Source organism: Thermochaetoides thermophila, assembly GCF_000221225.1.
Source record: "Thermochaetoides thermophila DSM 1495 unplaced genomic scaffold scf7180000011816, whole genome shotgun sequence".
NCBI classification, from domain to species: Eukaryota; Fungi; Ascomycota; class Sordariomycetes; order Sordariales; family Chaetomiaceae; genus Thermochaetoides; species Thermochaetoides thermophila.
The window spans coordinates 4342935-4369505 of NW_006383032.1; the positions used below are offsets into that span (position 1 = coordinate 4342935).

General features: G+C 55.1%; 9 protein-coding genes across 9 annotated transcripts; 7 read left to right on the plus strand and 2 right to left on the minus strand.

The window, feature by feature from the left end:
- Window positions 1–195: 195 nt before the first annotated feature.
- Window positions 196–3555, plus strand: CTHT_0032710 (uncharacterized protein; the record flags this gene model as incomplete). The annotated part of the gene is made up of 1 exon (XM_006693646.1): window positions 196–3555. The coding sequence occupies one exon, from the start codon at window positions 196–198 to the stop codon at window positions 3553–3555; it is 3360 nt and encodes a 1119-aa protein (XP_006693709.1).
- Window positions 3556–3979: 424 nt separating this feature from the next.
- Window positions 3980–6325, minus strand: CTHT_0032720 (uncharacterized protein; the record flags this gene model as incomplete). Its single annotated transcript, XM_006693647.1, has 1 exon — window positions 3980–6325. One exon carries the CDS (start codon window positions 6323–6325, stop codon window positions 3980–3982), a length of 2346 nt encoding a protein of 781 aa, XP_006693710.1.
- A 549-nt stretch (window positions 6326–6874) lies between these two features.
- On the plus strand, window positions 6875–8626 carry CTHT_0032730 (uncharacterized protein; the record flags this gene model as incomplete). Its single annotated transcript, XM_006693648.1, has 2 exons — window positions 6875–7460; window positions 7515–8626. The coding sequence occupies 2 exons, from the start codon at window positions 6875–6877 to the stop codon at window positions 8624–8626; spliced, it is 1698 nt and encodes a 565-aa protein (XP_006693711.1).
- A 1122-nt stretch (window positions 8627–9748) lies between these two features.
- On the plus strand, window positions 9749–10984 carry CTHT_0032740 (translation initiation factor 2 alpha subunit-like protein; the record flags this gene model as incomplete). The annotated part of the gene is made up of 5 exons (XM_006693649.1): window positions 9749–9826; window positions 9961–10123; window positions 10186–10393; window positions 10446–10682; window positions 10738–10984. 5 exons carry the CDS (start codon window positions 9749–9751, stop codon window positions 10982–10984), a joined length of 933 nt encoding a protein of 310 aa, XP_006693712.1.
- Window positions 10985–11623: 639 nt separating this feature from the next.
- CTHT_0032750 (mitochondrial inner membrane protease subunit-like protein) lies at window positions 11624–12266 on the plus strand (the record flags this gene model as incomplete). Its single annotated transcript, XM_006693650.1, has 2 exons — window positions 11624–11892; window positions 11978–12266. 2 exons carry the CDS (start codon window positions 11624–11626, stop codon window positions 12264–12266), a joined length of 558 nt encoding a protein of 185 aa, XP_006693713.1.
- Window positions 12267–13643: 1377 nt separating this feature from the next.
- CTHT_0032760 (putative mitochondrial carrier protein) lies at window positions 13644–14752 on the plus strand (the record flags this gene model as incomplete). The annotated part of the gene is made up of 2 exons (XM_006693651.1): window positions 13644–13902; window positions 13962–14752. 2 exons carry the CDS (start codon window positions 13644–13646, stop codon window positions 14750–14752), a joined length of 1050 nt encoding a protein of 349 aa, XP_006693714.1.
- A 1204-nt stretch (window positions 14753–15956) lies between these two features.
- CTHT_0032770 (uncharacterized protein) lies at window positions 15957–19346 on the plus strand (the record flags this gene model as incomplete). Its single annotated transcript, XM_006693652.1, has 1 exon — window positions 15957–19346. One exon carries the CDS (start codon window positions 15957–15959, stop codon window positions 19344–19346), a length of 3390 nt encoding a protein of 1129 aa, XP_006693715.1.
- Window positions 19347–20608: 1262 nt separating this feature from the next.
- On the plus strand, window positions 20609–22108 carry CTHT_0032780 (uncharacterized protein; the record flags this gene model as incomplete). Its single annotated transcript, XM_006693653.1, has 1 exon — window positions 20609–22108. The coding sequence occupies one exon, from the start codon at window positions 20609–20611 to the stop codon at window positions 22106–22108; it is 1500 nt and encodes a 499-aa protein (XP_006693716.1).
- Window positions 22109–22456: 348 nt separating this feature from the next.
- On the minus strand, window positions 22457–23901 carry CTHT_0032790 (dolichyl-phosphate beta-glucosyltransferase-like protein; the record flags this gene model as incomplete). The annotated part of the gene is made up of 3 exons (XM_006693654.1): window positions 22457–22858; window positions 22929–23711; window positions 23770–23901. 3 exons carry the CDS (start codon window positions 23899–23901, stop codon window positions 22457–22459), a joined length of 1317 nt encoding a protein of 438 aa, XP_006693717.1.
- Between the last annotated feature and the right edge of the window lie 2670 nt (window positions 23902–26571).

The window sequence follows — 26571 nt, forward strand, 5'->3', positions numbered from 1 at the left end:
CGATTCGTCCGGCACGAATATTGGCCCATCATAACGTCATTTCGAAACTTGTGTCAATTCATCAAAAGCCCGCAGCCCTGTCCTGTCCCATCTGTATGGGTGTTTGATCAAAAGGCCCCTGGCACGAGTTTTGAGTGGTCGAGCGGGCACAGACGCCACAGCTGCTCGGCGTCAACGGCGGCGGCGCCATGGCAAATGCGGTTAGACTCGCTAGCCTTGGGGACGACAGGGCTCTGGGGAAGCCCGGCAGAGGACAGTGGAAGCGGGAGTGCGGGAGTAAAAGTGGAGGTTCTGGACGGCGTGGGTGTGGCTGCACAGGCTGCTGCAAGGGGAGCGCAGGCCCCTGTCAATTCGGAAAGTGACGCTGCTGAAGAGGTTGATGACAAGGATGACCAGGGGTCCCAAGGAGACCAGGGACAAGGCTCTGTATCAGATCGAGCCCTGCGTCCGAACAATGCATCCTTTCACCAGGAAAAGCTGCCCACCAGGACCACCAAGACGGCTGCGACTGGTGCCAGCAAAGCGAGCAGACAGCCCAGGCAGCCCTCCAGGAACCAAAATGAGGTGAACCCGAGCCAGAAAGCGAGCCGGGGTGCCGGTTCTGGGAAACGCGCTCCTCCCAGGCTAACCCCGTGGTCGCTGCCTCAAAATGCCGATATCCCCCCCCCCGCTGTCGTCTTCTTCCCTGGAGGAAAGAATCCTTACTTGGATCGCCCTTTGCCTGCTCCGCCGAGCGGTGTTGGTAGTAGTGTTGGTATAGCAGGCTCGACATTGCCATTGACGTCGTCGAGTTCGAGTTTGAGTTCGACTTCAACCTCGATATCATCCTCTATAGTAACTAAACCAACTAATAATACCCCCAAACCCGACGACATATCAACCCCCGATGCATCCCATACAATCCCTACCACCACGAGCACAATGCCCTTAACCAGCAACCCCAGCAGATCGCGAACGGTCCTCCCCGAACGGCCAAGCACCTCGCACGGCCCGGGCTCCTCCAGATCAGGCTCTTCCTCTTCCTTCGGCAGCAATCGGAGCAACCATCTCAACAACAAGCGCATCTCCCGTGACGACATGGCGCTGATGGGCCTGACTCGTCCAAATGCTCCCTTCATGTCCGGCAGCAGTGGCAAGCCTACGGGCATGTTGACTCCGGAACTCAGCCCGCAGCGCACGACGACCGTCACCCGGACATTTTCTCCGGCCCCCATGGTGGCCCGCGTACAGACCCCCGAGTCGGTCACGTCGGGCGAGATCCCGATTGGTATGGCCTTGGGGAGTCCGGCAAGGGATGCGCCCATATGGACGGGGTCCGGGCTTGGGTCTCTGAATGGGAGTAGTACACTCCTGCCGCATCAGGGATGGAAGGGGCAGACTGAGACGGTGATTACGAGTGGGTATTCGCCGAGTAAGGAGAAGGAGAGGGAGAAGGGAAGGTTGTTGAGGACGCCTACGCCGGATGGGGGGAAGCAGAGTGAGCAAACGCAGCAGCAGCAGCAGAGTCAAAGTCAGGGACTGCAGAGGAATAAGACGCAGAAGAGGAAGCTGTTTAGTGGTTGGTTTGGGAGGAAGGGGGAGAAGGAGAAGAAAGAACAGGAAATAGACAAGCAATCTGACCCCTTGAAGAGCAATGCGATTATCGAATCCCGTCCTCCAGCTAGAAGCAACACCATCGTCTCACGAAGCAACACCATCTCCAGCCGCAAAGCTCCCAAGCACAAGCCCATCATCATCTCCAAGCCTGAACCACAGATGCTAGCGCCCGACCCGGCCTCGACGCTACGCGAGCCCCCAAGGTTAGTTCCTCAACGATCGTTTGAAGACCGCTGGCCCACTCCGAGCACAACTACGACATCGACTGGCGGGCTATTTCTCGACGTCGAGATCCCCGACGTCCGTCTCGAGCGCTACAGCGTCATGTTCAGCGGCGTGCTGAACCGCGACAAGTCTTCTCAAGAATCTCAACAACAGTCCCAGCAACAAGAACAACAACAACAGCCATCCCTCCTTGAAAGAAGACAAATCGCCCTCGAAAAACTAAAACGCATCGAAACCCGTATCGTCATGGAAGAAGAGATGAAGGCGCGCATGAGGGAGCGTAGAGCAACTTCCCCGCAGCCGATGAAGAGCCCTGCTTTCGTGCTATTCCCTCCTTCGCCAACCGCGAAAGGGAATACGGATAGCATGGGAGGCTCTATGCCCGGTGGACTGGCGCCACCGCCTCAGAAGGGCCTTAAGAGGTCGAATACCTCGCCGGCGTTACTTAGTCCATCCAGAGCGAACTTTGAGAATAATGAGCATAATGGAGAGGAGAAGAGGAAGAGAAACATCCCGCAGGCATCGCCCAGGACGATGGAACGCGCCGAGTGGTTAGAAAGAATACGTGAGCAGCAGATGCAGGCCGAGAGGCAGGCCATGCATGCTCGGACAAAGAGCCAGAGCACGACGGCTAGTAATGCCAGCCGGGCACCGACGACCGTGTATTTCTACCCGAATGAGTCGAGTTTGATTTTGGATTCTTCGGATTCAGACACAGGTTCCGAGTCCGAAACCGAGAAGGCGAGCGACGACGAGACGGACCAAATTGCGTCTACGACACTGAGGCCAACTCCCCCAACGGCCGCTACCGCGGGCAGAACCACCCCAGTACCAAACATGTCCCGCAAATTACCTTTCTACCCCCCTCCACCACCGGAACCGCAATGGCAGATGGTCACGCCGCCGTCGATGTCAGGCTTAGGCTCAACAACCTCTCCCTCCTCCTCCTCCTCCTCCTCTTCCCCCGAATCAACCACTACAACTGCGACGACTATTTCCCCCGGGTCCCAAAAACCCAACGATAAACCAGGAAGGGAGCGCTCCCTCTCCCCCTCCTCGTCAACCTCCCCTCTCACCACAACGCCCCCTTCTCCCGGGACAATGGCCATTCCGATGGCGATTACAACCGACATCCCCGTTCCTGCGCCAACAACCCTCTCTCGCAATCCGTCCAATACCAACCTCAACCTCGTCCACAAGCCCTCTGTCTCAACCCTTAACAACGGTAGGAAACCCTCGCTAGATCTCGATGGCGATCTCTCGGATTCAGACCCCCTCCTCAACCCCTCGACGCGAGACCCCCGCATTTCGGTAGATGAAGAAGACGCCGCGCTGAAAGCGGCGGTCGAGATCTCCATTGCAAGACAGATTAGTATCTCCCGCCAACAAAGAAAGTTGCTCCCTGTCCTAAGACAAGTCAACGGCCCGCCGGCAGGCAGTAAAAGAATCCTCTTGGGGGAGGGGACGATTAAGCGGAGTGCCACCGTCGCTGGGAGCGGCACCGCAAGGTCGAAGATGCCTCAAGTTCCGCCGGGGCCGCAGAGACGGGGGTCGGAGGGAGATGAAAAAGGCAAAGGGAACGAGAGCTGGGATGAGGGAGGGGATGAGGGGGATGGGAAGGAGGAGATTACCATTGGGGTGATTAAAGGGAGGTCGACGCCGGTGACGGTATTGGCTCCTCCGCCGGGGATGGATGTTAGGAGGAGTGAGAGGGTTGTTTTGGATGTTGCTTGACCTGATGAACTTTTTTTTTTTGTTCGTTTGGTTCTTACTATCATTTTGACCCTCTTTCAGTTGGTTTTTCCCTTCTTGTGGAAGGGGAGTTGTTTTCTTGCTGTCTGCGACAGCTTTATTTGCAAATGGGTTGATTTCGACGGCACGGCGTTTGGAGCAAAACTTTCCTGCCTTGACGGCTGATTTGTTTCATTTGTACATTGACATTGGCACTACTTATTTACTTAGAGATACCTCGGGACTGGTCAAGAGCTTGAAGAACGGGCCATTTTTAATGGGATTTTTAAAACGATGGCCGGCCCATGTACATAGCAATGTTCAGGTATACATATTCGATTCTTATATTTGTCATATCCGCATCCCTATCCATAATCCTATTTTTGTCTATTCTCTGGGTCATCCCAACCTGCGAGTAGAAGCTGATTTAAAACTTCCTAAACTGCTTCTCCCACTCCTCGAATCCCCTTATCATCTCCTTCGTAATCTGCCTCTTCTGGTTCCTCACTGCCCTTTCCAGATCCTCCATCGTCACCAGCGGCTCGCCACCCGCAATATACCGATCATACGCCGCCACACCCGCCGCTGCGCAAATACCCTTGATCTCGGCGCCCGAATACCCCTCCGTTTCCCTGGCCAACTTGTCGATATCCACATCTGGATGCCAGCTCTTCCTCGCAGCAGCGACTTTCTGGAAGATGGCCTTCCTTGCTGCCTCGTCAGGAGGAGAGACATATATCAGCTCGTCGAAGCGCCCCGGACGGAGCAGCGCTGGATCCAATGCCTGAGGCCGGTTGGTAGCTGCAAGAACGACCACCCCATGTAGCGTCTCAAACCCATCCATCTCATTCAATAACGTGGTCAACACATTCACCCCATGATGGCTGCCCCCTGAAGAAGAACTACTGGAATGGCCCCCTCCATGTCCAAACCCAGCCCTCTGGCCGGCTATGCTGTCGATCTCATCAAAAAAAATCATACTCGGCGCGACCTCTCTCGCCCTGCGGAACAACCGTCTTACCGCCCTCTCCGACTCACCCACATACATGTTGAGTAGTTCGGCCCCCTTCACAGCAAAAAAGTTCAACCCCGACTCCGTCGCCATCGCCTGCGCGGCCATGGTCTTGGAACAGCCCGGCGGGCCGTAGAGCAAGAATCCCTTTGGTGGGCGGTCGAAGTAGCGGGAAAGGACCTCGGGCGGTTCTGTGGATAAGCGGACTGCGCGACGCAGGGAGGTTTTGACCGTTTCTTGCCCGCCAATGTCGTCCCAGCGGATGGGTGGCGGTTTGAGGTTGATGTCGTGCATGGCAGAGGGGCGGATCAAGCGCAGGGCGGTGTGGTAGTCGGAGGGGAGGAGGTAGAGAGGTTTGGTTGCGGCGGGAGATGAGATTGCTGGGGCGGGCTCGTCTTCTTCGCCTTCGCCTGGGGGAGGAGTGAGCAGGCGATTTGGTGTCGAGCTGGATGATTTGAGCTCTTTGCGGTAACGCACACGGCCGATTAGCTCAGCCTCGTGGACCAGGCGACACAGGTCTTTGCCATTGTAGGCGTGTGTGCGCTCGCTCAGGTGACGGAGAAGTTCCTGCTCGTGGTCTGGGTGCACGGCCAGGCCGAGTGATGCGAGAATTTCCTTCCTGCCCTCGACGTCTGGCAGGGGAAGGTAGATCTCGCAGGTGAAGCGACCTGGGTCCTTTAGTTCTTCGGGCACGTCGGTCGTGTAGTCTAGACAGGTGGCGATAACCACGACTTGGGGCAGCTCTCCCGTTGTGGCAGCATGCGCAGACAGGGAGTCCAGGGCTTCACAGAGGGCGAGGATCACGGCGGCCCGGTTGTTCCTGTCCTTGTCGATCAACCTCTCCAGCTGATCCAGCAGTACGATGCTAGGCTGCTGCATCTGGGCACGCTGGAAGGTCTCCTGGATGTCGGCCAGCTTGTCCTTGAAGTGAATGCGGAAGACTGTACCCCAGCCCGTAGCAGCTATCTGGTCCAGCAGCATCGTCTTACCGGTGCCATGCCCACCATGGATCACAATCCCCCGGTAAGCTGGCTTCCTGCCAACCTGGAATCCATCCGTAAAGCAGGCCAGCAGGTCATTCAACCTGCTAATCGGCTCATCCAACCCCCTAATACCTGTCACCTCCAACTTCCCACCAGCCATTCCCGTGCTCTGAACAGCTCCGGGCCCGCTCGTCGCAACCCTCACAACAGTCTTCTTATCCAAATACCTCGCATTCCCCGTCGCCCTCCCATTAACGCTCGCCACAACCCACGACCTCTCCGGGCCCCTCAAAAATAAGTTCTTGAACACCAAACCCGCATACACATGCTCAACCTGGCTCAACCTCCCCGCCAAGAAAAACTCCCATCCCGGAATCTCATCCGGCGCCAATGACTCCGGCTCAGTTCCATCCTGTCCCGGCAACTGCTCCAACACAACCTGCTCCGCATCTGGCAGCGTCCCACCAATTGACGTGATGCGCACAGTCTCGCCTATCTTGAAGCCGCATGCATCACGGAAGGCATCGTACATTTGCGTGGCGGTCTTGTCCAAGCGTTCGGGGGCCTTCCAGAGGGTGGCTTCGTGCCGGGAGGGGGGCTCCTCGGGGTTGGACGAAACACGTTCAACGCAGACCGGACGGCCGCCATCTTTGCTGCCGGTTAGTTCGATAAGGGCTTCTTCGTTGACGTAAATGCGGGAGGGCTGGCGTTTGGAGAGGCGGCGGTCGGCGTCTGTGTTGACGTGGAGTTTGCGGACGCGGAAGTCGAGGGACTTCATTTTGGTGAAAGAGGATGGGGATGGTGATGGTGATGTTATTGTTTGTTAGGATTGTCCATCAGATAGCAGTAAAATGTACTATTGTGTCCCTCAAGTTAAGTCTTCGAGGTGTACGATTAAATTTCCCAACTCAGGGGCTGAGGGTTGGAAAACAGTTTTGAGAGATGAGGGGTGAAACTGGAATCAGAAACTAAAAATCATGGTGGGGTGAATCTCGTTTAAGGTTCTGCTTTTGTAAATTACGGTAACACGATGTAAGCCCAGAAGGACGGATCCACAACATCTCAGTTATAGTCGAGTATCTTGTTAGCATTGGGCGTCTCTGAAAAGAATTGGAACAATTTGATCTATTCGATTCGAAGTACTTATAATTCTAGAGGTGTTAACTTCTATGCTTTGCTGAAAATGAGCCGCTGCTATCTGCCAGGGGCAAATGCATGGTCGTATCTCTCGTATTGTAATAACCTGACAATTTCATCTCCAGTTCCATTAACAACCAAACACTCATCTTCACTCATCCAACATCAACGACACAACACAATCGCCAACATGAGCTGCCCGCGCCTCGGCTGGCGTCTCGCGCGCCAATTGAGATGTCATGAAGCATGCTTAACAGGGCTTGAATCATCGAGACAATTCTCGACGACCGCGTTGCGTCTCTCGAAATCTTCAGACCCAGAGACTTCATCTTCATCTTCATCTTCGTCTTCGTCCTCATCATCCTCCCCTGACTCTCCCGACTCCTCACAACCCGAAAAACCCAAATCCCTTTTTCAAATTCTCTTTGAAGAAGCCTCGCTCGATCTACACAGGCCAACACGCCCCCGGCGAACAGCGCCCCGAGCGCCCAAGCCGCCCCCTCCACCAACTATTCGCCAACCCTTTCCCTCCGAACCGTCCCCAGATGAGCAAGACCCCTCGAAGATGACGACGCTGGGCGAGGAACTCGTCAATTGGTTCACCGAGATTGATCCCGATCTCCGACATGCGGAACGCTCAGCTCAGGACTTCACTGAGGGAGGGAAGACAGTGCTTGTGATTAACAGCGTGTCAAGGTCGCTGGTTGAGTCGGATTTTTATAGGCTCTCACCACAGGGCCAGCATATGGATGGCTGGACGAGCGGTCTTACGAAGGGTATGTCTTTCTCACATTATGACCGTATCTAATCCTAGCTGACAAATCAACCAGTCATCCAATCCCACTCGCCCTTCACCCGCGAGCCCCGAGGCCAGTACTTCCTCTTCTTCGACACGCGCGGCGCAGCTCAAGCCTACGCCGACGAACTCACCCGTCGCTGTCGCCAAGCACGCCGATCCCTCGAACCAAAAGCTTGGCCCGATTTCGACTTCAGCGGCGATGTCGCGCCCTCCGACGCCTCGTCTGACCCGTCCGAAAACATCTTTACTCTCCTCCCTCCCACCGCACCCCTCGACTTCGTCATTCTCTCCCCCGAAGAACTCATCTCCTACATCAACGAGGCCAAACGTAATTCCTATCCAGGCCGCCCCCCTGATGAGCAGGACCCCGAGCAGCAGGAGCAATGCCAACGGCAGCACTCTGTGCCCAAACTACCCCCCAACGCACCTCTCTACCTTCAAGAACAAGCCGAACAACGCCTGCTTCTTCCAGAAACCCTCGCCCAAGTCGCCTCCGTCCCCGACCTAGTGACGAACCACCTCCGCTCAGTAATCACGCCCCCCTCCGAGCCAGCCGGCTCAGCCGTAACCCAAAAGCAATGGCTCCCTCCCGGTCATCGGGTGCTCGTCAAACTGACGGGGAGCAAACTCTCCCTTTCAGCGATGTACGAAGCGATTGCTGCAGACGGTAAAGAGCGTAACCTGCCGTGGAGGCTGATCAAACGGCAGGGGCCGAAATGGAACGTCATTTGGCCCGTGCAGGGCCTTAGAGCGGGTAGTTCGCCGATGGCTGTGCGGGGTGAGAGCGCCGCCGAGGCGCGCGCTCTCGCGCGAGGGAAATGGAAGCCTGATCCGGCTACCATCCCAGACAGCGAAATAGAAGACCTGCCTCCGCTTCCGGATCCGGTAGAGGGGGAGCCCGTCAACTGGGAGGCTATCAAGGAGCGGGAGAGGAGGAAGCTGGAGAGGGCGAAGCAAATTGCGAAGGAGAAGGCGGAGTGGTGGAGGCAGGAGCGGGCGCAGAGGACCGCGTTTTCAAAGTTTGTATTGTCATTTGAGGATGGCGCGGAGGCGAGGAGGTTTGCGAGGTGTTGGAATGGGAGGGAGTTGTGGGATGAACGGACGGAGAGGGTCGTGAGGGTCGAAGCGGTGGCTTTGTGGTAGTGTGATGGGTGTATCATCCTTGTCTGTATATATGTCTATAGTATGTTGGACGGTTTGGATAAACATGGGTTGTTTAAGTTATTGATATATATGACAATACTAGCTGTACGAAAAAAAAATAACATTAAGCCATTTACGGTAGAGGGGAATGACATGACTACGAACCTCCTGAAGCATGTGTCCAATGTTAAAAAAAAGGTGTTATCGCTAAGCAAAAGCTTGAAGTTTGGGAAACAACTTTGTATGATCTTTGAATTTATTTCATATCCCAAATTTCTAGCTAGTTATCAACCTTTCATAGCGATAAGAGTTGATTCGGTACACAGTTTGAAGGATCGTTGTTTACCCTCCTAGGGACAAACACAAAAGGTATCATCGTAGTCTGGAGAGGTTCGGGGGTATAAGGTCGTTTTCTATTTCCGGATGGGACTTCCTCTAATAGCAGCACGTTGCTTTGCTCCTCACACGGAGTCCGAATGTGATCTCAGAGCTTTTTGATCAAACCTTAGATCTCTTTAGATATATTTTCTGTATATTCTAAAGCATCGCATTCACAGCTTGATTCTCCCCTTGAAGAAGGCGCCAAGGTCGATGACAAGGACGAGTCTATCAACCCAACCCGCCTGATGTTATCGCGGGGCAAGGCTGCCCCACCATCACCGAGATCAAGTCCCGTCCACCAATCAGAAAACCCCAAGGACACCCCGCAGCATGGCGCACGAGCCACCACAGCCCACTTTCCTGGCCCAATTTCTGTGGCCCATGCTTTTGCTGAAAATATCCGTGGTGGGTGTACTGCGGGCCTGATGATGACTGTTCTTTGAGCTCACACTGGACTCACCTTTCTTCCGACCCAACGATTCCCACCCGCAGCCAGGACCCAGGCGTCCCCGATTTGCCCACTTAGTCTTGTGTGTGTGTCTCGTCGCTGACGACCGACGGCATAACCTTTTGCGCCCATTCCCGAAGTTTTCAACACCTTTACCCCGATCATCGCCCCCGCTGGTGTGCACTCCCCTCAAACAGTCAACTCGACTCGAAAAAAAAAAGTAGACCCCCGCCAAAGGCTTCCTATCTCAATCGCTAGCCCCGCCTGGGAAAAAAAAGGCACCCGACGTCAAGATGTCGTTCACAAACTGCCGGTTTTACGAAGAAAAATACCCCGAGGTTGACTCCTATGTCATGGTCAATGTCAAGCAGGTATGACGATGCTGTTATCACCACCGTCCTGCTTGAGTTTTACCTACCGGCGCCGATGAGAATATCGAACTTGTTCCTTCTTCTCCTCCCCTGCTCCGAGACTGACCACCGGCGATGGCTTGTTACTACATTAGATCGCCGACATGGGAGCCTACGTCAAGCTCCTCGAGTATGATAACATCGACGGCATGATTCTGCTTTCCGAGCTGTCCAGGCGACGCATCCGCTCTATCCAGAAGCTTATTCGCGTTGGCCGCAACGAGGTCGTCGTCGTGCTGCGTGTCGACAAGGAGAAGGGTGCGTGGAAACATGAGTACCAGTTAGGACGGGATGAGTGTGGCGATGCTAAGACCCGACAGGCTACATCGACCTTTCCAAGCGCAGAGTGTCGCCCGAAGATGTGGTCAAGTGCGAGGAGCGGTACAACAAGTCTAAGATTGTCCACTCCATCATGCGCCACGTCGCCGAGAAGACCCAGACCCCGATCGAGCGCCTCTATGAGACAATAGGGTGGCCGCTCAACCGGAAATATGGCCACTCGCTCGACGCCTTCAAGCTGTCAATAACGTATGTCAATGTGCTGGAGGGACGTTAAAAGAGGAGACGCTGACTTACGCAGCAACCCCGACGTCTGGGAGGGCATTGAGTTCCCGAGCGAGGCGGTCGAGCAAGAGCTCAAGGGCTACATTGGCAAGCGCCTGACGCCCCAACCCACCAAGGTGCGCGCCGACATCGAGGTCACTTGCTTCGGATACGACGGTATCGACGCTATTAAGGCCGCTCTGCGTACCGCCGAGGCAAAGAACACCCCCGAGCTGCAGGTCAAGTGCCGTCTGGTTTCTCCCCCTCTCTATGTGTAAGTCGCTTCCTGCATCCCAGATAGTGAAAGGCAATCGGTCTGACATTCCCAGTCTCACCAACACTTGCCTGGACAAGAACGCGGGCATTGCGCGGCTAGAGGAAGCCATTGTCGACATCCGCAAGAGCATCGAGGCGGCCGGCGGGCACCTCGTCGTCAAGATGGAGCCCAAGGCGGTCACCGAGTCGGATGATGCCGAGCTGCAGGCGCTCATGGAGAAGCGCGAGCGCGAGAACGCCGAGGTCAGCGGTGACGAGAGCGTCAGCGAGAGCGACGAGAACCTACCGGAGGTTGTCTAAGGGCATTGTTAAAGGCTCAAAAGGAGTGGTTGGTTGGTGTGTTTTCCTCTGCGAAATCTTAATCTCATCAAAGATTGGGAGAGGCAATGCATGCATATATGCATGCATGCATCTTGCAGATCGGCAAGCAAGAGAAGAAGAAGAAGAGAATGCGTGTGTAATTCAGGGCAGAGGCGACCATATGGCGACAGATAGCGCGGACATGGTCATCATCACGATCAAGAAGATGGTATGGCTGGCGTCTGGGGGATCACAAAAAGGCTTTCCAGAGATGATAGACATTGGTAGCCATCCGAGAAACATAGCGGTCAAGAAAAACGAATTGAGATGAAAGTGAAGGGTGAGAAACGATGAGTTGGTCGTAGAGGTGTCCATTGAGTTTGATGAGTCAGCCACGGATTGGACCCTGAGTATGCAGCTATCGGGGCAAGTATCGCATTAACCCGCGTCTTGGCGGCATCTCTGCTTGGATGACGGAGTCCATCAAACGCAACTCCAGCTTTCGTCTCACTCTCCATTGTTTGTCTTGACGGCCAACACACCCATGCCCATGGAACCAGCAGCCGGTCTGTGCGGTAGATAGCACGCACGTACATTCACACATAAAACGGCACCAAGTCAAGCTAGACAAATGCCGCAATGGCGACCGGCGCGGGCGGACTAGGTGGGCGGCTCGGGGGCAGATCGTTTGCCCGGCAGTTCGCGCATTACCTCATCCGCTATGCGACCTGGATCCCGCCGCTGATCTGGTTCAACACGTACGTCGCCGAGGTGACCTTCATCCGCGGGCCGTCCATGTATCCTTATTTCAACCCGCAGTACAATGAGAGTCTGAAGAAGGATTTGTGCCTGGTTTGGAAGCTCTATGCCCAGGAGGGGCTGGCGAGGGGAATGGTTGTTACGTTTAGGTATTTTCCCCCCCTCCTCCTCCCTTTCCTGTTCCTGAGGTTGTTGATTGGGAAGGAGGTGTGAGTGAGCTTACATTGAGTCTAGAAACCCCTACGACCCGAGGAAAATCACCGTCAAGCGCATCGTGGGCCTGGAGGGTGATGTCGTCCGCACGAGGGCGCCGTACCCTTACGAGTTTGCCACCATCCCCGAGGGGCATGTCTGGGTTGAGGGTGACAATGGTGATCGCAGCCAGGACAGTAATCATTATGGTCCTATCTCGGTGCGATTGATCACGGGGAAGGTCACGCACGTCTTGTCGCCGTTATCGAGAGCTGGACGGGTCAAGTGGTGGGATCACCCCTTAAGGCCTGGGGTGCATCGGAGGAGTTGAGAGAGATGAGGGTTGGGATTGGAAGCCTCCTGAGATAAGGGTTGAGCGAGGAAGGGCGAGGGGTTGAGTGGTTGGTGATGGAATTGTATGGTGTGCTTATGGTTGTTTGTGTATATGATTGAGTGTAATATTGTTTATACGGGCTGGGATTTTGAGGAAAACTACCAAAGGCAACCAATTGATCTATGGTCGTGCTCCAAGAGCTTCGTTGTGATACAAGATCTCAAACTGCGAGGGGCCCCATCGGCACGTTTGGCGCATCGGCGATACCGATATCAACGTCACGATAGCCCAACCAATTCCATTCCATGCCCCGAGATAACGATAAGACACGCACAGGCCACATGCCGCGAAAAAAAGAACGATGGAGCCCGGCGAGACCCCAAAGGTAAAACCGCAGTGACCCGCTCAGATCGACTCTGAGGGACCCAACCAGTCGGTTTCCGTCTCGAAATTTGTTCGAGCGTCGAAAAGTGGGAAATCGGTTTTGATCGCGCCGCCCTTCCCCCCTCCGCCAGGACCTTTCAGTACCGTTACGAGTCCTGCTCTTCTCCTAAGCGGGCCCCTGAACCGCGTCCTTGAATAACCGAACGGATACCTGACTTGAGTCCCCCGTCGGCCCAGACTCCACGAGTCTGTGACTCCCGTCGTTCGCCCGTATCCGCTGAGAGGGAACAAAAACGGAAATACAAACTTTTGAGGCGAAAAAAAAGTTTACCCGCTTGCCGGGGCGGCGCAATTCTTTCGCTTACACATTCATATACCTACGCTCACGCTCTTGGCCACACCCCGCGGGGGCCGATCCATGCGAGAGTCTGTGGTGCTTGGCTGTAGGATTCCCGATCCGTAGTCACACCGCTATCAGACAGAAAAGAAAGAAAGAAGAAAAAAAAAAGGTCAAAAGTCAAGGAGAAGAGGAGAAGGGGAGAAGGCGAAGCAGCTTTGCCCCGAGGTCACAGTCCGGACCGCCCCACGCTCGAGACGGCTGCCTGCCGCGCAGTCGGCCTGTCCTCTGCACCCCGGCCGCTTCTCGATGATGGACATACCGAGAACCACGCGCTGTTTGTTCCGTCGTCGCCGTTGTTTTCTTCAGTATCGCCACTGCCAATATCTTTCCGCTTAACGAGCCCAACGAGAGCCATTCTGACAAATCGAGACCGAGACCGAACCGCTACAACGTGTGCTTGTCCGCCGTGGTAATAATAATATGAGGACCCAAGATGGAGAGGAGGAAGGGCGCCCGCCTTATCTGCATGTGCGTTCCCACCTACCACCAACAAACAGGGATGTTAAATGTTATGCTGGAAGAGAAGTGCTGATAGATGACAACTGCTGCAGTGCATGCTCGCGGGAGGTATTGGCGGGAGCAGCGGCGATATGCTCATGCACTCGTTAGACACTGTCAAGACACGGCAGCAGGGCGACCCGCATATCCCGCCTAAGTATACGTCGCTTGGCCGCTCCTATATCACCATCTTTCGGCAGGAGGGCATCCGTCGCGGTCTGTACGGCGGTTGGGTGCCCGCTCTGTCTGGCTCCTTCCCGGCTACTTGCCTGTTCTTTGGCGGCTATGAGTATAGCAAACGGCATATGCTTGACGCCGGGGTGCAGCCTCATATTGCCTATCTGATGGCAGGTCAGTGCCCCCAGCATGATCTTTTCGCGGGAATCTTTCTCAGGCTGATTGTTAACCAGGCTTCATCGGCGACCTCGCCGCATCGACGGTCTACGTGCCCTCAGAAGTTGTCAAGACCCGTCTGCAGCTGCAGGGTCGCTACAACAACCCCTACTTCAACTCCGGGTACAACTACAAGGGCACGGTAGACGCCGTACGGACGATCATCCGCACCGAGGGCTTCGGCGCGCTCTTCTACGGTTACGGCGCCACGCTCTGGCGCGACCTGCCCTTCTCGGCGCTGCAGTTCATGTTTTACGAGCAGGGGCAGAAATGGGCCCACGACTGGAAGGGCAGCCGTGATATTGGTTGGCAGCTTGAGCTGTTGACTGGTGCTGCTGCTGGCGGTTTGGCTGGTACTATTACCTGCCCGCTGGATGTAGTCAAGACTCGTTTACAGACCCAGCTTCACCCGGAAGCCGCGGCCGCGGCGAATCCTAAGCCGGCTGCTGCTGTTCCTCCTCAACCGACACAACCCCCACCAGCATCGTCATCCCCGACATCAATAGGTACATCATCCTCCTCTAATACCGACGCGGCGTCAAAGCACCAAAAACGCTTAATATCGACCTCCTCGCCGTCAACACACACACCAAAGCCGGGCGCCGTCACTCTCGAGACATCGTCCATGATCACGGGTCTGCGGCTAATCTACAAGACGGAGGGCTTTGCCGGTTGGTTCCGTGGTGTCGGCCCCCGCGCGGCCTGGACCAGCATCCAAAGCGGATGCATGTTGTTCCTGTATCAATCGATCCTACGCAAGCTCGAGACGTGGATGCCAGTTGAGAGGAAGGAGTTGGCTGAGTCGTAGTTGGGCTCATTCACCTAAAGTGGATGACAAGAGTGGGGTTGGGTTGATTTTAATGCTGTGTGTGTGTGCGTGCGTGCGTGCGTGCGTGCGTGTGTGTGTGTGTGTGTGTGTGTGCTTTTTATTTCATGATTGAGCGAATGTGTTGTCTATCTACATTAGACGTGGTTGATTGGGGACGGGAATGTCGGTGTTTTACCGGTCGGCTGGATGGATGGGTTGTACAATCATGTATACCATATACATAGACCATTTGTACTATTTTACTGGTTGTGTGTTTTGATAGGTCGGGATGGGAGGAAAGGGGCTGGTGTGAGAAGGGAGGTGAATGGGGTTGAAGGGTGGCATAATTTGGGGCGTTCTTGGTGCGGGCTGGATAGATGATACATACCACCAGATAGACTTGTAGATGTGCAATGTATTCGCCACTTCTCCTGTCGAATGGATTTTGTTTTGGGGCTGTCATTTTCATCTGGTCTTCTCATCACGTTTGTTTCAACCGGATAGAATGAGGTTTGTATGCAGTTACACAGAAAGAAATGCATCAATCCCTCCCTCCCAGCTACCAGGTTCCCAGAATTTTTCTTGGCAGCTTTTTGCCTCATGGGGTGGGGCCGAATTCGCGTCTCATTGGCCCGAGCTTATGCGGAGTCTTTCGATTCTTTTGCTGCCCCACCATGACTGGTACGTACCGGCTCCCGCGCCAAGACCGCGATCAGATCAGCCCAGACCCGAAAATGACCGCGGGACACTGGGAAGCTCGAGAAAAGAGCAAGCAAGCAGCTGGGAGAGAGAAAGTTACGAAAGGAGAGCAAGCTTGGTTTGGGATGGGATGAATGATGAGTGGACATCGACGTCAGCTACACGCCAAAAGAGCCTGAGCACCGACATATCGAGTTGAAAAAAAAACGGCCTCATTAACTTAGACGCGTCCGGGAAGTTCGTCGGAGGGGAGAAAAAAAAGAAGAATCGAGCAAATTGATCGTCAACGTCAACGGCATCAACGCCAACCCCGAGTATCACGAGCACTTATCCCACGACGACAAGACCTGAAACTTAGCTCGATGAACATACCTGCCGATCTCCCAACATGCGCTGACCCATCCCCGAGCTCAAACGTCCGCAAATAATTCTTAGACATGGAAAAACGAAGTCGCTATCCCTACATACCACATTCCATACGACTCACCAAACACAACCAGCCACCATGTCACCAACCTCTAACAGCCCGCTCCCTACACCCAGCGGTATCTCCAAGCGCGCAGCCCTAACCGCCCTGCGTGGCCTGGTCGTCGGCACGTCATGCACACTAGCCCTCATTGCCGAGGACCGGCGGCGCAAGATCAACAATGCGATGCGCGCGGTTGAAAACGGGGAGAGGATCAAGAATGCGAGGGCGTACCATAGGGCTGTCATCGTCAATGGTGGCCAACAGAAGAGAGGGATAAGTACGAGCAGTAGGGGCGGTGTGGTGGGAGGGAGTAATAGCAGTGCTGCGGCGATTGCGCTGGCGCTGGGGGTCGAGGAGGATGCGCTTGTGGAGGCAGGACTGGTTACGGCTGTGCCGCCAATGAAGATTTTGAGGGTCGAGAAGAAAGATGACAAGGTGGAGGAGCCTTTGCCGGTGGGGAGGAAGAAGAAGGTTGGTACCTCGGGGAGGATTGGGATTGAGGAAGAGGGGGAGGAAGCGGTCTTGGGGAAGTTCGGGCCTGGGGAGGGTAGGGCCAAGGAGGTTGCGAAGGTACAGAGGCAGCAGACACAACGGACGCAAACATCGACACAACACCAGCAGACACAGCCACAGCCGATTATACCGATACTGAAGGCCAAACCGCCGTCGTTTAGCGTCCCATCTGAGGTTAAACGACCACAGCCGATCCAGCCGCCCTCGCTCAACTGGCTCCGGTCACCGTCCCAACTGGCCAAGGAGTTTGCTTTCCCCAGCAATGATGAGATCGTGGCGATGGTGCACGAGTCGTGCGCCTCAAAAGACAGGCAGAAGGTCGCCAACGCCCAGCGAACCGTGCTCGAAGCCATGCTGGAAAACCTCGCTCCCGACAACCAGCACCAAGCTTGGATGAAAGCTACCGCACTCTTGTGCAGGACATGTCAGGAACTGGGTATGATCGATAAGGCTGCTACCTTGCTGCAGCATATCATCAACCGCGGGCCGATCGACGAAAAAGTGTACATGGATCATGAGCCCTTGACGCTGATCGAGACACTTCTCTCGCGGACCGACCCGGCCACGGTATCCCGCGACGTTTATCTACAGAGCAGCCTCGACCCAGCCGTCAACCTGTACCTACCAACCTACACTATCCGCCCCTCCGGGCCCAACCCGCGAGTATACGAAGTCGGCTGTCGACTGATGGAGGCTGCTTTCGCAGCCAAACGCACACACCGCATAATGGGCATCTACCGGCGGTGCAACCTGATCGCGGGAGACGATGCCGAGCGGTTGACGTCATGGTTCCTAACAAAACTTTACGAGCGGCACGATTACAAGGACGCAGTCAAGCTGTTCCTCTCGACCTACGCCCTTGCAAACCCAGCCGAACCCAGAGGCATTCACGCCGTGGGGAGTGTCATCGTCCAGTGCGTTGAGAACGCGCATAACTACCGCCCCGCGGAGGTATTGGCTGTCTTACAGAAGGTTTGCGCCGGGCCGGCGAAGACGAAGCTCAATCCCAAGTGGGTGATGAAGTTGATGGTTGCCAGGTGGCGCGAGACACAGGATTTTGGGAAGGTCGAGGAGATGTTTGACTCACTGCGGGAGCCGACCCTTAAGGATAACGTCTTCAATGCCAACTCGCTCTACCGTGTTATGATCGAGCTCGCGCTGGAGGCTGGCAACGAGACGAAGTCGGAAGAGTACTTCTTAGAAGGGGTCCAGCAAAACCCAGCGTTGGAGTCTGATATTAGAGTTCAAGGCATCTTTGCGCGGTTCTATGCCCGTGACGGCGACTGGGCTGCCGTGCGCACGGCGTTCGAGGCAATGCGCGCAAAGGAGAAGCAACCTTTAACCGAGAGAGACCACAGAGCCTACGCCGAGGTCTTCGTCCCGGTGCTCAAAGCTTACGCAGAAACCCACTCCATCCGAGAAACAGAGCAGTTCGTCCAGGAGTACCTAGACGACTTAGCCGTACCCCTCTGCAGCTACACCGTGACCCTCATGGCCAAGCACTATGCCGCGGTCCGCGATGTCGACTCGCTCATCGCCTGGCTCGACCGCTGCTCCCGTGCCGGCTTCCCCATCGACGCCGCCTTCACCAACGCCATTCTCGTGCGCTGCCGTCGCCAATGGAACTTTCCCTTCCGCGAGCTGCGCCTCCTGTTCCGTCGGCTCCGCCAGCTCAACCCGGCGCTCATTGACCGTCACACGGAGCAGGTCATGGCCGTGGCGGCGTTGCAGGACGCGAGGTACGTGGGGTGGCCGGTGCTGCGGAGGTTGTTGTCTTTGAAGCTGGAGCGGACGAGGCTGCCCACGAGAGCGAAGTGTGTGCATGCGGAGGATATCCTGCTCAACATGAAGGAGGCGTTGTCCCTGGGAAGGCCGGGGACGGCGTTGAGGCTGTATCGCCGGGCGAGACACACCAGTCTGCCGCTTTCGCCGCAGGCGTTGAGGCTTGCGGTGAGGGCGAGGTTTAGGCTAGGTGGGCCGGCCATGTGGGATGGGGTGTTTAAGCTGATTAAGGAGGCGGATGCTAAGGGAGAGGATGTCACAAGCGCGATTAACTACGTGCTGGCAATGCGGCTGGGGGAGGTGGCGTCTGCGTCGGCGATGGACGGGCAGGAGGTGTATGCCGTGGTTGAGCGCACGCTGACACAGTTCCAGCGGTACGGGGTACGGCTTACGGAAGCATCGCTGCATCGAGCCGCGCTGGCGTGCCTTGCGGCAGGGCATTTCCAGGCTGCGGTTGGGTATGCGCTTAAGGCGGCGGAAGTGAGGGCTTGTCCGCAGACACCCGATTCCCTGCCCCCGTTGAATGGGGGTGCTCAGGTAACACCAACGCCGTGTTTCAACTTGCAGAACTTCAAGATCCTCCTTGCTGCCTATGCATCTCTCCTCGACTTGCCTTCCCTCCGCGATACCATCGCCCGCGCGCTATCCAGCCCCTACCGCGAGCACAAAGCTGTGCGCTCGGCGCTGCGGCATGCCCGACTGTGGGCTGCCCAAGCTAGGGGGTGTCCTGCGCCCAGTGACACGCTAAGGAGACAGGCCAGGGAGATGATTGACGCGGGGATAAGGCAAATAGTTGAGATGAGGAGGAAGTTGAGGCAGGAGGGGAAGAGGTTTGAGCGGGAGGCCATGATGATTTTGAAGAGGGCGATTGGAGAGATGGGGGTTGCGGAGCGGGGGGATAGGGGTGTGAGGTTGCCCTGGGAAGAGAGAAGGCTGGTTAATTTTGTTGGGAAGGAGGATGAGGGAGATGAGGAAGATGAGAGGAGTGATGATGATGATGATGATGAGTTGGAGGAGGAAGTTGTAAGAGTGGCGGGGCAGCAGACAACAAAAGGGGAGGATTGTTTTGCGGAGTTGAGGAGGGAGATAGAGGGGCATGTTAAGGCACCGGCGACGGTAGAGGCGTTTTAGAGGGTTGGCGTAGAGGATTGAGCATTGTAGATGTAGATGATGGATGGATGGCTCAGGCCTGGGCGTTGGGCTCCCCATAGAGTTGGATGGGGTGGATGTACCCAGTATTTGCTCCTCACCTCCAGGTCGAGGAACTGTATTTTTTTTTTTGTGCTATATTTTGTATAGCTATGTGCATTTCATGTACTACAAAACATTGGCATAAATGGAACGGATGTTTGATTTTTGACGTATCTTTTCAGCCAGAAGAAGAAAAGAGAGAGAAGACCAAAAAAGTCAATGAGGAGGTAAGGCCCTGAATGGTTGCTCCGTCATCACTTGGGCTGTCGTGTCGACCGTGTGCCAAGACCAGAGGAACCAGCCCCACTTCAGCAGCACGGACCATCATCCATCGAGGGCTCACGAGCCACAAGCACGGACCACCTGCCACGGCTGGCCGCGGAGGCAGAGAACAGGCCACCATCGACTGACATGTGAATTTTGCGGTCAGGGGCGGTCGGGGGCGACAGGGGCGGCTAAGTGGCGACGCCGGCACTGATTGGTTGGCCAGGAGGACGCGAACTACGGCGGAGTAGCGCGGTGCCTGCCGTCTGGGACAGATGGGACGATATCCAGGAGAAGATCGGACCTTCTAACGACAGCGACCCAGAAAAAAAAGCTGAAATAACAGAAAATAATTTGTTGCTTCACTTGACGTCGCTGGATTATTCTGGAGCTCTGCTACTGGCTCATCTCGAGTCTCCCTATACGCCTAGTAAACGACCGTAACGGGGACCGCTGCCGATCGGAACAATTCGCGTTGGATTGCGTTGCACGTTGCAGTGCTTTGCAGAAGGAGTTTGTGATTTTTTGGCAGGACTGTCAATTTTTGGGGGGTCTTGGAGGGGAGACGACAGGGTTAATAATTTAAGGCAATCTGGCCCCCGACTCCATCCATTGATTTGAATCCTACCTCTTGCTCCATCTCAACGACACCACGCCCCAACACCGACGCTGCTGCCGTCGCCAACGCCAACGTCCACCACGTCCATCGCGAGCTCGGTCCATCACACACAGAGAGATACGGGACGGCAATCACATACCACACGCCTCTTTTGCCATTGACGCCCACGTCACCACTGTCGACATCGTCATCGCCGACCCTGCTTGACACACACTACGCTAGGGCGCCGGGAACGTCCCCTCAACACCTCCAGAAACACTCCCACATACACCCCCCTCCCCCATAATACTACACACACACACACACACACACACACATCATGGCGACCAAGACTGTCACAAAAGCAGATAAGGCTCGCGTCGTCGAGCGGAGAGAGCAGCACCACGAGGCCGATGTGGTCGTCGTCGGTGCTGGTGTCTTCGGCTGCGCCATTGCCTATGCCCTCGCCAATCAGGGCCGCAGCGTCATCCTCCTCGAGCGCTGGATGCACGAGCCCGACCGCATTGTCGGCGAGCTGCTGCAGCCCGGCGGTTGCGAGACCCTGCGCAAGCTGGGCATGGGGGACTGCCTGGAGGGCATCGACGCCGCGCCGTGCTACGGTTACCACGTCATCTATCGTGGTGAAGAGGTCTCCTTCCCGTATCCGCCGGTCGACAAGCACGGCAACATCATCTGGAACGCCGACGTCACCAAGTTCACTTCCCGTCCGGAGGGCCGCGGTTTCCATCACGGCCGCTTCATCATGAACCTGCGCCGCAAGTGCCTGAACCACGAGAACATTAGCGTCTTCGAGACCGAGGTCACGGCTACCATTAAGGACACCCACAGCAAGGCCGTGCTGGGCGTGCAGACACAGACCAAGGATCCCAAGACGGGCAAGAAGAAGCCCGACTGCTTCTTCGGCTCGCTGACCATCATCGCTGACGGTTATGCCTCCATCTTCCGCAAGGAGCTGCTCGGCACCGAGCCCGTGGTGCGTTCCAAGTTCTACGGCCTCGAGCTGATCGACTGCCAGCTGCCGTCCCAGGGCTACGGCCACGTCGTAATCGGCGACGGCGCGCTCGCTCTACTGTACCAGATCGGCACGCACGAGACCCGTGCCCTGATCGACGTGCCCCTGGACGCCGCCAAGCCCGAGACAGGCGGTGTCCGCGGCTACATTGAGCGCGTGGTCCTCCCCGCCCTGCCTCCCCAGGTCCAGCCCGCCGTGCGCAAGGCCATGGCCGACGGCAAGATCCCCAAGTCGATGCCCAACAGCTGGCTGCCCTCGTGCAAGCAGACCCGCAACGACGGCGTCATCCTGCTCGGCGACGCCCACAACATGCGGCATCCGCTGACGGGCGGCGGCATGACGGTCGCCTTCAATGACGCCTACCTCCTCTCCCAGCTCCTGCACCCGGAGCGCGTGCCCGACTTGGCGGACTACAACGCCGTGCACAGCGCCATGAGCACCTTCCACTGGAAGCGCAAGTCGCTGACCTCCATCATCAACGTGCTCGCACAAGCCCTGTACAGCCTGTTCGCCGCAGATGACTGGCAGCTGCGCGCTCTGCAGAAGGGCTGCTTCCGCTACTTCCAGCTGGGCATGACCGAGGCCCCCGTGTCGTTGCTTGGTGGGTTGCTGCAGCGTCCCCTGACGTTGGCGTATCACTTCTTCAGTGTGGCGTTCCTGGCGATCTGGTTGAACATGATCGACTGCTGCAGTGGGAAGGGCGTTCTGGGGGTGTTTATGCTGCCCGTGGCGCTGGTGCAGGCGGTGATGATCTGGTGGAAGGCATGCGTGGTTTTCTTGCCGGTGTTTGCGACTGAGCTGAAGTAAAAGGGGTGTAGTGGGGTTGTTACTTGCTTGGGGTGATGAGATGAGATGTAATAATGGCGCTATGCTCTTGGGATTTGACTGGTTAAAAAATGGATGGCTTAAGAAGGGTTTTTATCGCTATGTTTTATAGGACCGGACGGATGGATGGATGACGAGGTAGAATAGTACAGTACATACGTACGAAGTAGACTGTAATGGTAATGAGATGTTTGGTATGCGATGATGATGAGGATGATGAGGATGATGATGATGGTAGTAAAAAAAAAAAGGTTCTATTTCAAGATCAAATGGCTCTGAAACGTTGATTCTTTCCCTCCCATAGCATGATCACATGATCACCCCGGCTGATTATGTTACTCGTCTCCTATAAACCCCCAACATCCAGCTCGCCCTCAACACAGCGAGTCCAATCGCCATTCGAATACTATCCTTCACCAGATTAACCTTGCTCCCCTCCACCTCGTGCCATCCTACGGGCACCTCAGCGACCTTAATCCCATAACTCGTCCCAATCACCGACCCATCCGACGCCAACACCGGCGTCGCAGGAGCCGACTCAGCCAGCATCAGCATCTCGATATCAAAGATCCAGCCCTCCATGTGCATGTAGGGCACAATATGCGGCAGCGCGGCGCGCGAGAACAGCTTGAAGCCGCATTGCGTGTCACGGATGCGGGACGTGGCGGGGGGCGTGAGGATCATGAGCACGAAGTGGAAGGCGCGCATGAGGAAATTACGGATCGCGGAGCGCTAGTTTACATCTCGTTAGTGTTGTTTGCTCACGGGACACGGGAAAAAAAAAAAAAAACAGGGGACATACCTTAACAACAGCCTCGCTCTTGACCAGATGCGCCCGACTCCCGATCGCCACGCCCCGGTCGGACGCATCTACGACATCTTCGCACCCCTCGATCAACCGTCCCAGGTCACTAAACCGGCTTGCGCCGTCCGCATCGGCGAACACGGCGTACTTCCCTCGGACGTGCCGCAGCCCGTGGGTGACAGCACCGCCCTTGCCGCGGTTCTTGACCAGCCTTACTACGCGTAGGATGTCGTGGAGTTGATGCTTCTTGGAGAAGGCGAGGGCAACGTCCACGGTACGATCAGTGCTTCCGTCATCGACGATGATGATCTCATACCCGGAAGGTTGACCACCATTAGAGGGCACCGAGGCGGCGGGGGTCTTGTTCGAGCCGGGCTTGAAGACCGTCCGGTGGGGGGTTGTTGGGCGGTTGCCCTTCTTGCCGTTCTTCTTCTGCTGGGGAGGGGCGGCGGGGAGTTCAGGGCGGCCGAATTGTGCGTCTAGGTATTCGACCATTTCTTCCAGCGCCGGCGTAATGCGCTTCTCTTCGTTGTAGGCGGGGATGACGACGCTAACTTCGACCTCGGCCGGCTCGATTGTGACTTGGTCGGGGACCGGGAAGCCGGGAGGGATGGTCGGGTATTCTTCGTTGTGTCGGCCTTCGGCGCGCCAGCGGTCGTACCAGCATGGGAGGGGCCGAGGGGAGCTGATAGTGCCGTCGGGTTGGGTAGTGATGTAGGTCTTTTCGGAGGGGAAAGGAGGGCGTGGTTTCGGAGCGAAGAAGTGCAGAGTTATGTAGATCTGCGGACAGTAGGTTAGCAATTGGCCTGGGAAGACATCGAGTAAGAGGAAAACTCACGAAAAGCACGCCCAGCAAAGCCGTCGGCAAGATCAGAAAAAAGAAGAAGCGCAGCGGCTCGTCGCGAGCAGTCGCGTACAGGAGCCAGACCAGCTGCTCCGCGGCCGCCACGAGTCCCTCGAGGGTCGCCATGGTCAGCGCTAGCAAATTAGCAAAGCAAACCCGGTGTCCGCAGTTGCCTCTGTGTCATGGAGCAGCGACCGTGGATGACAGCGCGACCATGGCGTTGGGTGGGGGACTTGATGTTAGCCGAGCAGGTGGTCGGCGATGAAGCCAGAGTTGCAAGTTGATCAAGTAATTGGGAAGCTCGACCGCGCCGTCACAAGGCTGACGACACCTTGTGGGGCACAGTAAGAGTAAGTTGCTGCAGCTCTCCCGCAAGGCTGGCCAATCGGCTTGCAAGAAGCCCTGGTAATGATGGTTAACTGCTAAATTTGGGTTAGCTCTTGAGGATGGGATCCCGCTTCAGGACCCGCTGGGGTCCATCTCACTTGAAGCCAAGATCGGAGCTTTGGGGATCGAAGAGCTGAGAGTCGACTGCGGTAATGACATTGATGATGATGAGATGGAAGGGCATTCAAAGAATCCATGATGGTCAGTCCAAAATCGAAAAATAAAATGAAATGAGAGAATTCCAAAGTTTGCTTGGAAAACAGGAACTCGCGCCGATCCAGAAACTCACTACTGGGCTCTCGTGGCCCAGTTTTTCAAGACCTGTTTGAGCTCTAGATATAACTCACACCAAGAAGCCTCAACTGAAGCTTCGGATAAGCACAAGCACGAGAGAGCTTCTCGGTAGGCATTCCAGCTTGAGCAGCTGAGAGAATATTAAATTACAGCAGTGTTTACTGAACTACTGTCCTAGGTAGGTATCGGTTCCTAATTTTAATGCCATCTTTGTTTTAGTTGCAGTGCTTGCAATGCCGCCTTTTCATCCGTGGATTTAATACTTGAGAGGTTTCTCTCAGTAATACACAGTCGTTAGATGCTAAATTCCATGCAAACTTTGGAAAAAAAAAATCATAGTAGAGCATTATTGACGGATTATCTGTGTGTTACTTCCCAAAGACAAAAGTCCCTATTCGGACTCATCAAACTGCGGGTGAAACTCTTAGGTAGCTCAACGAGGTTTGAAGGTAACAAAATTGTACAACTTGCCCGCTACGCAACATGTTTCCATGAAATACCAACCTTCAGGCAAGATCTCATCAAGGCTCCAAACGTAGCATTTAAGCTTAGAACTTTCTGCCTCTGCTCGGCAGCTGTGCGACCTACCTTGCCGAAAGATAGGGCTGTTGTGGCAGCATACTGTGTACACTGCAACCCTGACGTTGTTTTTACCCTCTCAGAGCATGGACAACACCTTCATCGTTGCAGATGCATCATACCTTCCAGTGTTTACTTGACTCGGAGACAATTCGTTCCGATCACCTGTGATTTACTTAACTTATTTTGATATGCAAGCTAGGAACTTGTATTATTGTGACTCTGAGGAGGGGCAAGGAAGAAAGTGAGGTGGGTGGCTGGACATCTGGACGTCTGACGCGGGATCTGTTCTCTTTGACTCACTCAACTCCTACCTACCTTACCCCTCCACCCCCCCCCCCCAACCCTCCCTTTGTTTTGATCACTATCTTTTGCTTTTCTGGGTTAAACTCACAGGCACCACTGTGCCGATAGAGGCTCTTATTCCCGATACCTTGCGTCGATGTAGATCCGAAAGGGGAAGATAAACATTTTCATTCCCTCACCCTTGGCTCTTCAGATAAGCCCTTCCACGTGGCTCAATTCTAAACATTCTCCAACCCGACTGATAATATCTCTCTGCATAAAAAGATCCCGCCAACCTGGTCACCCTTTCTTCAACCATTCAATTTTCGGTTTCGGGTAAAGAACCGAATGCCTGATCCTGCATCCGAGTGGGGATTTCGTTGACATTCACCGTGGATCCGTATATTCCAGATTTCTACAGCCCTGTTTGTGACACCTTCGTGATTATGTAGATTAGAGTTTAACCTGACTGATATGCCGGCGTCGTTCCAGGGGACCAGGTTCGTCTCCGTTGCACAGGCGGATGGCTGCAGATGGTCAACATGGGTCAACATGGGTATGATTAGTCCTTCTTTTTTTTTTTTTGCATTTGCTCTTATGAGGTAGAATGTGTGGGAAACGTTAGTTCAGTTTGCTGCGGTCGGCAAAGAACTGCAGCTTCACTTACATGCTTGCATATCTTTCAGCTTCTCTTGGTCAGGTCGTACGTATTTCGATATCAAAGTTTGTGTCACAGGGAGCCATAACCATGGGCTGGGTGTCAATATTTTTCTGCTCATATGCGTTGTCTTAAAACATGCCGATGGCTGGTCTGAAACACATTTCGGTATGGCCTCGGCAAGGCAGTCATTACGAAATCGAGATAGGGGGAGCTCGAGCGAAAACTCTTCTCGTAGTATCTTATCAGTGGTTAGTGCTGTCGTATGCTCAAGGCACAACACAAACAGTGGCAGAGAGAGATGATATTAGAAATGAAGGATTGTATTCTCTTAATTTGTAGCCCAGCATCAAAAGGAAACTGACGCATAGTCTTTGCAATCGTTCAATTATCTGTACTCTGTGACTTCAGAATATGATCTCTGTAATAAACATCACTCAAAGAGCCTCAACTCCGTCTATGCAGGTAGATGTCAGTCAAAAGCAAAAAAAATCCCGTGTCTGTCTGTTACGTAGAACAGTACTCATCCCGTTTCCCACCCAAAGAACGAAGCAATAACCCTATGATATCTAAGAGTCAAAGGAACATGCCAA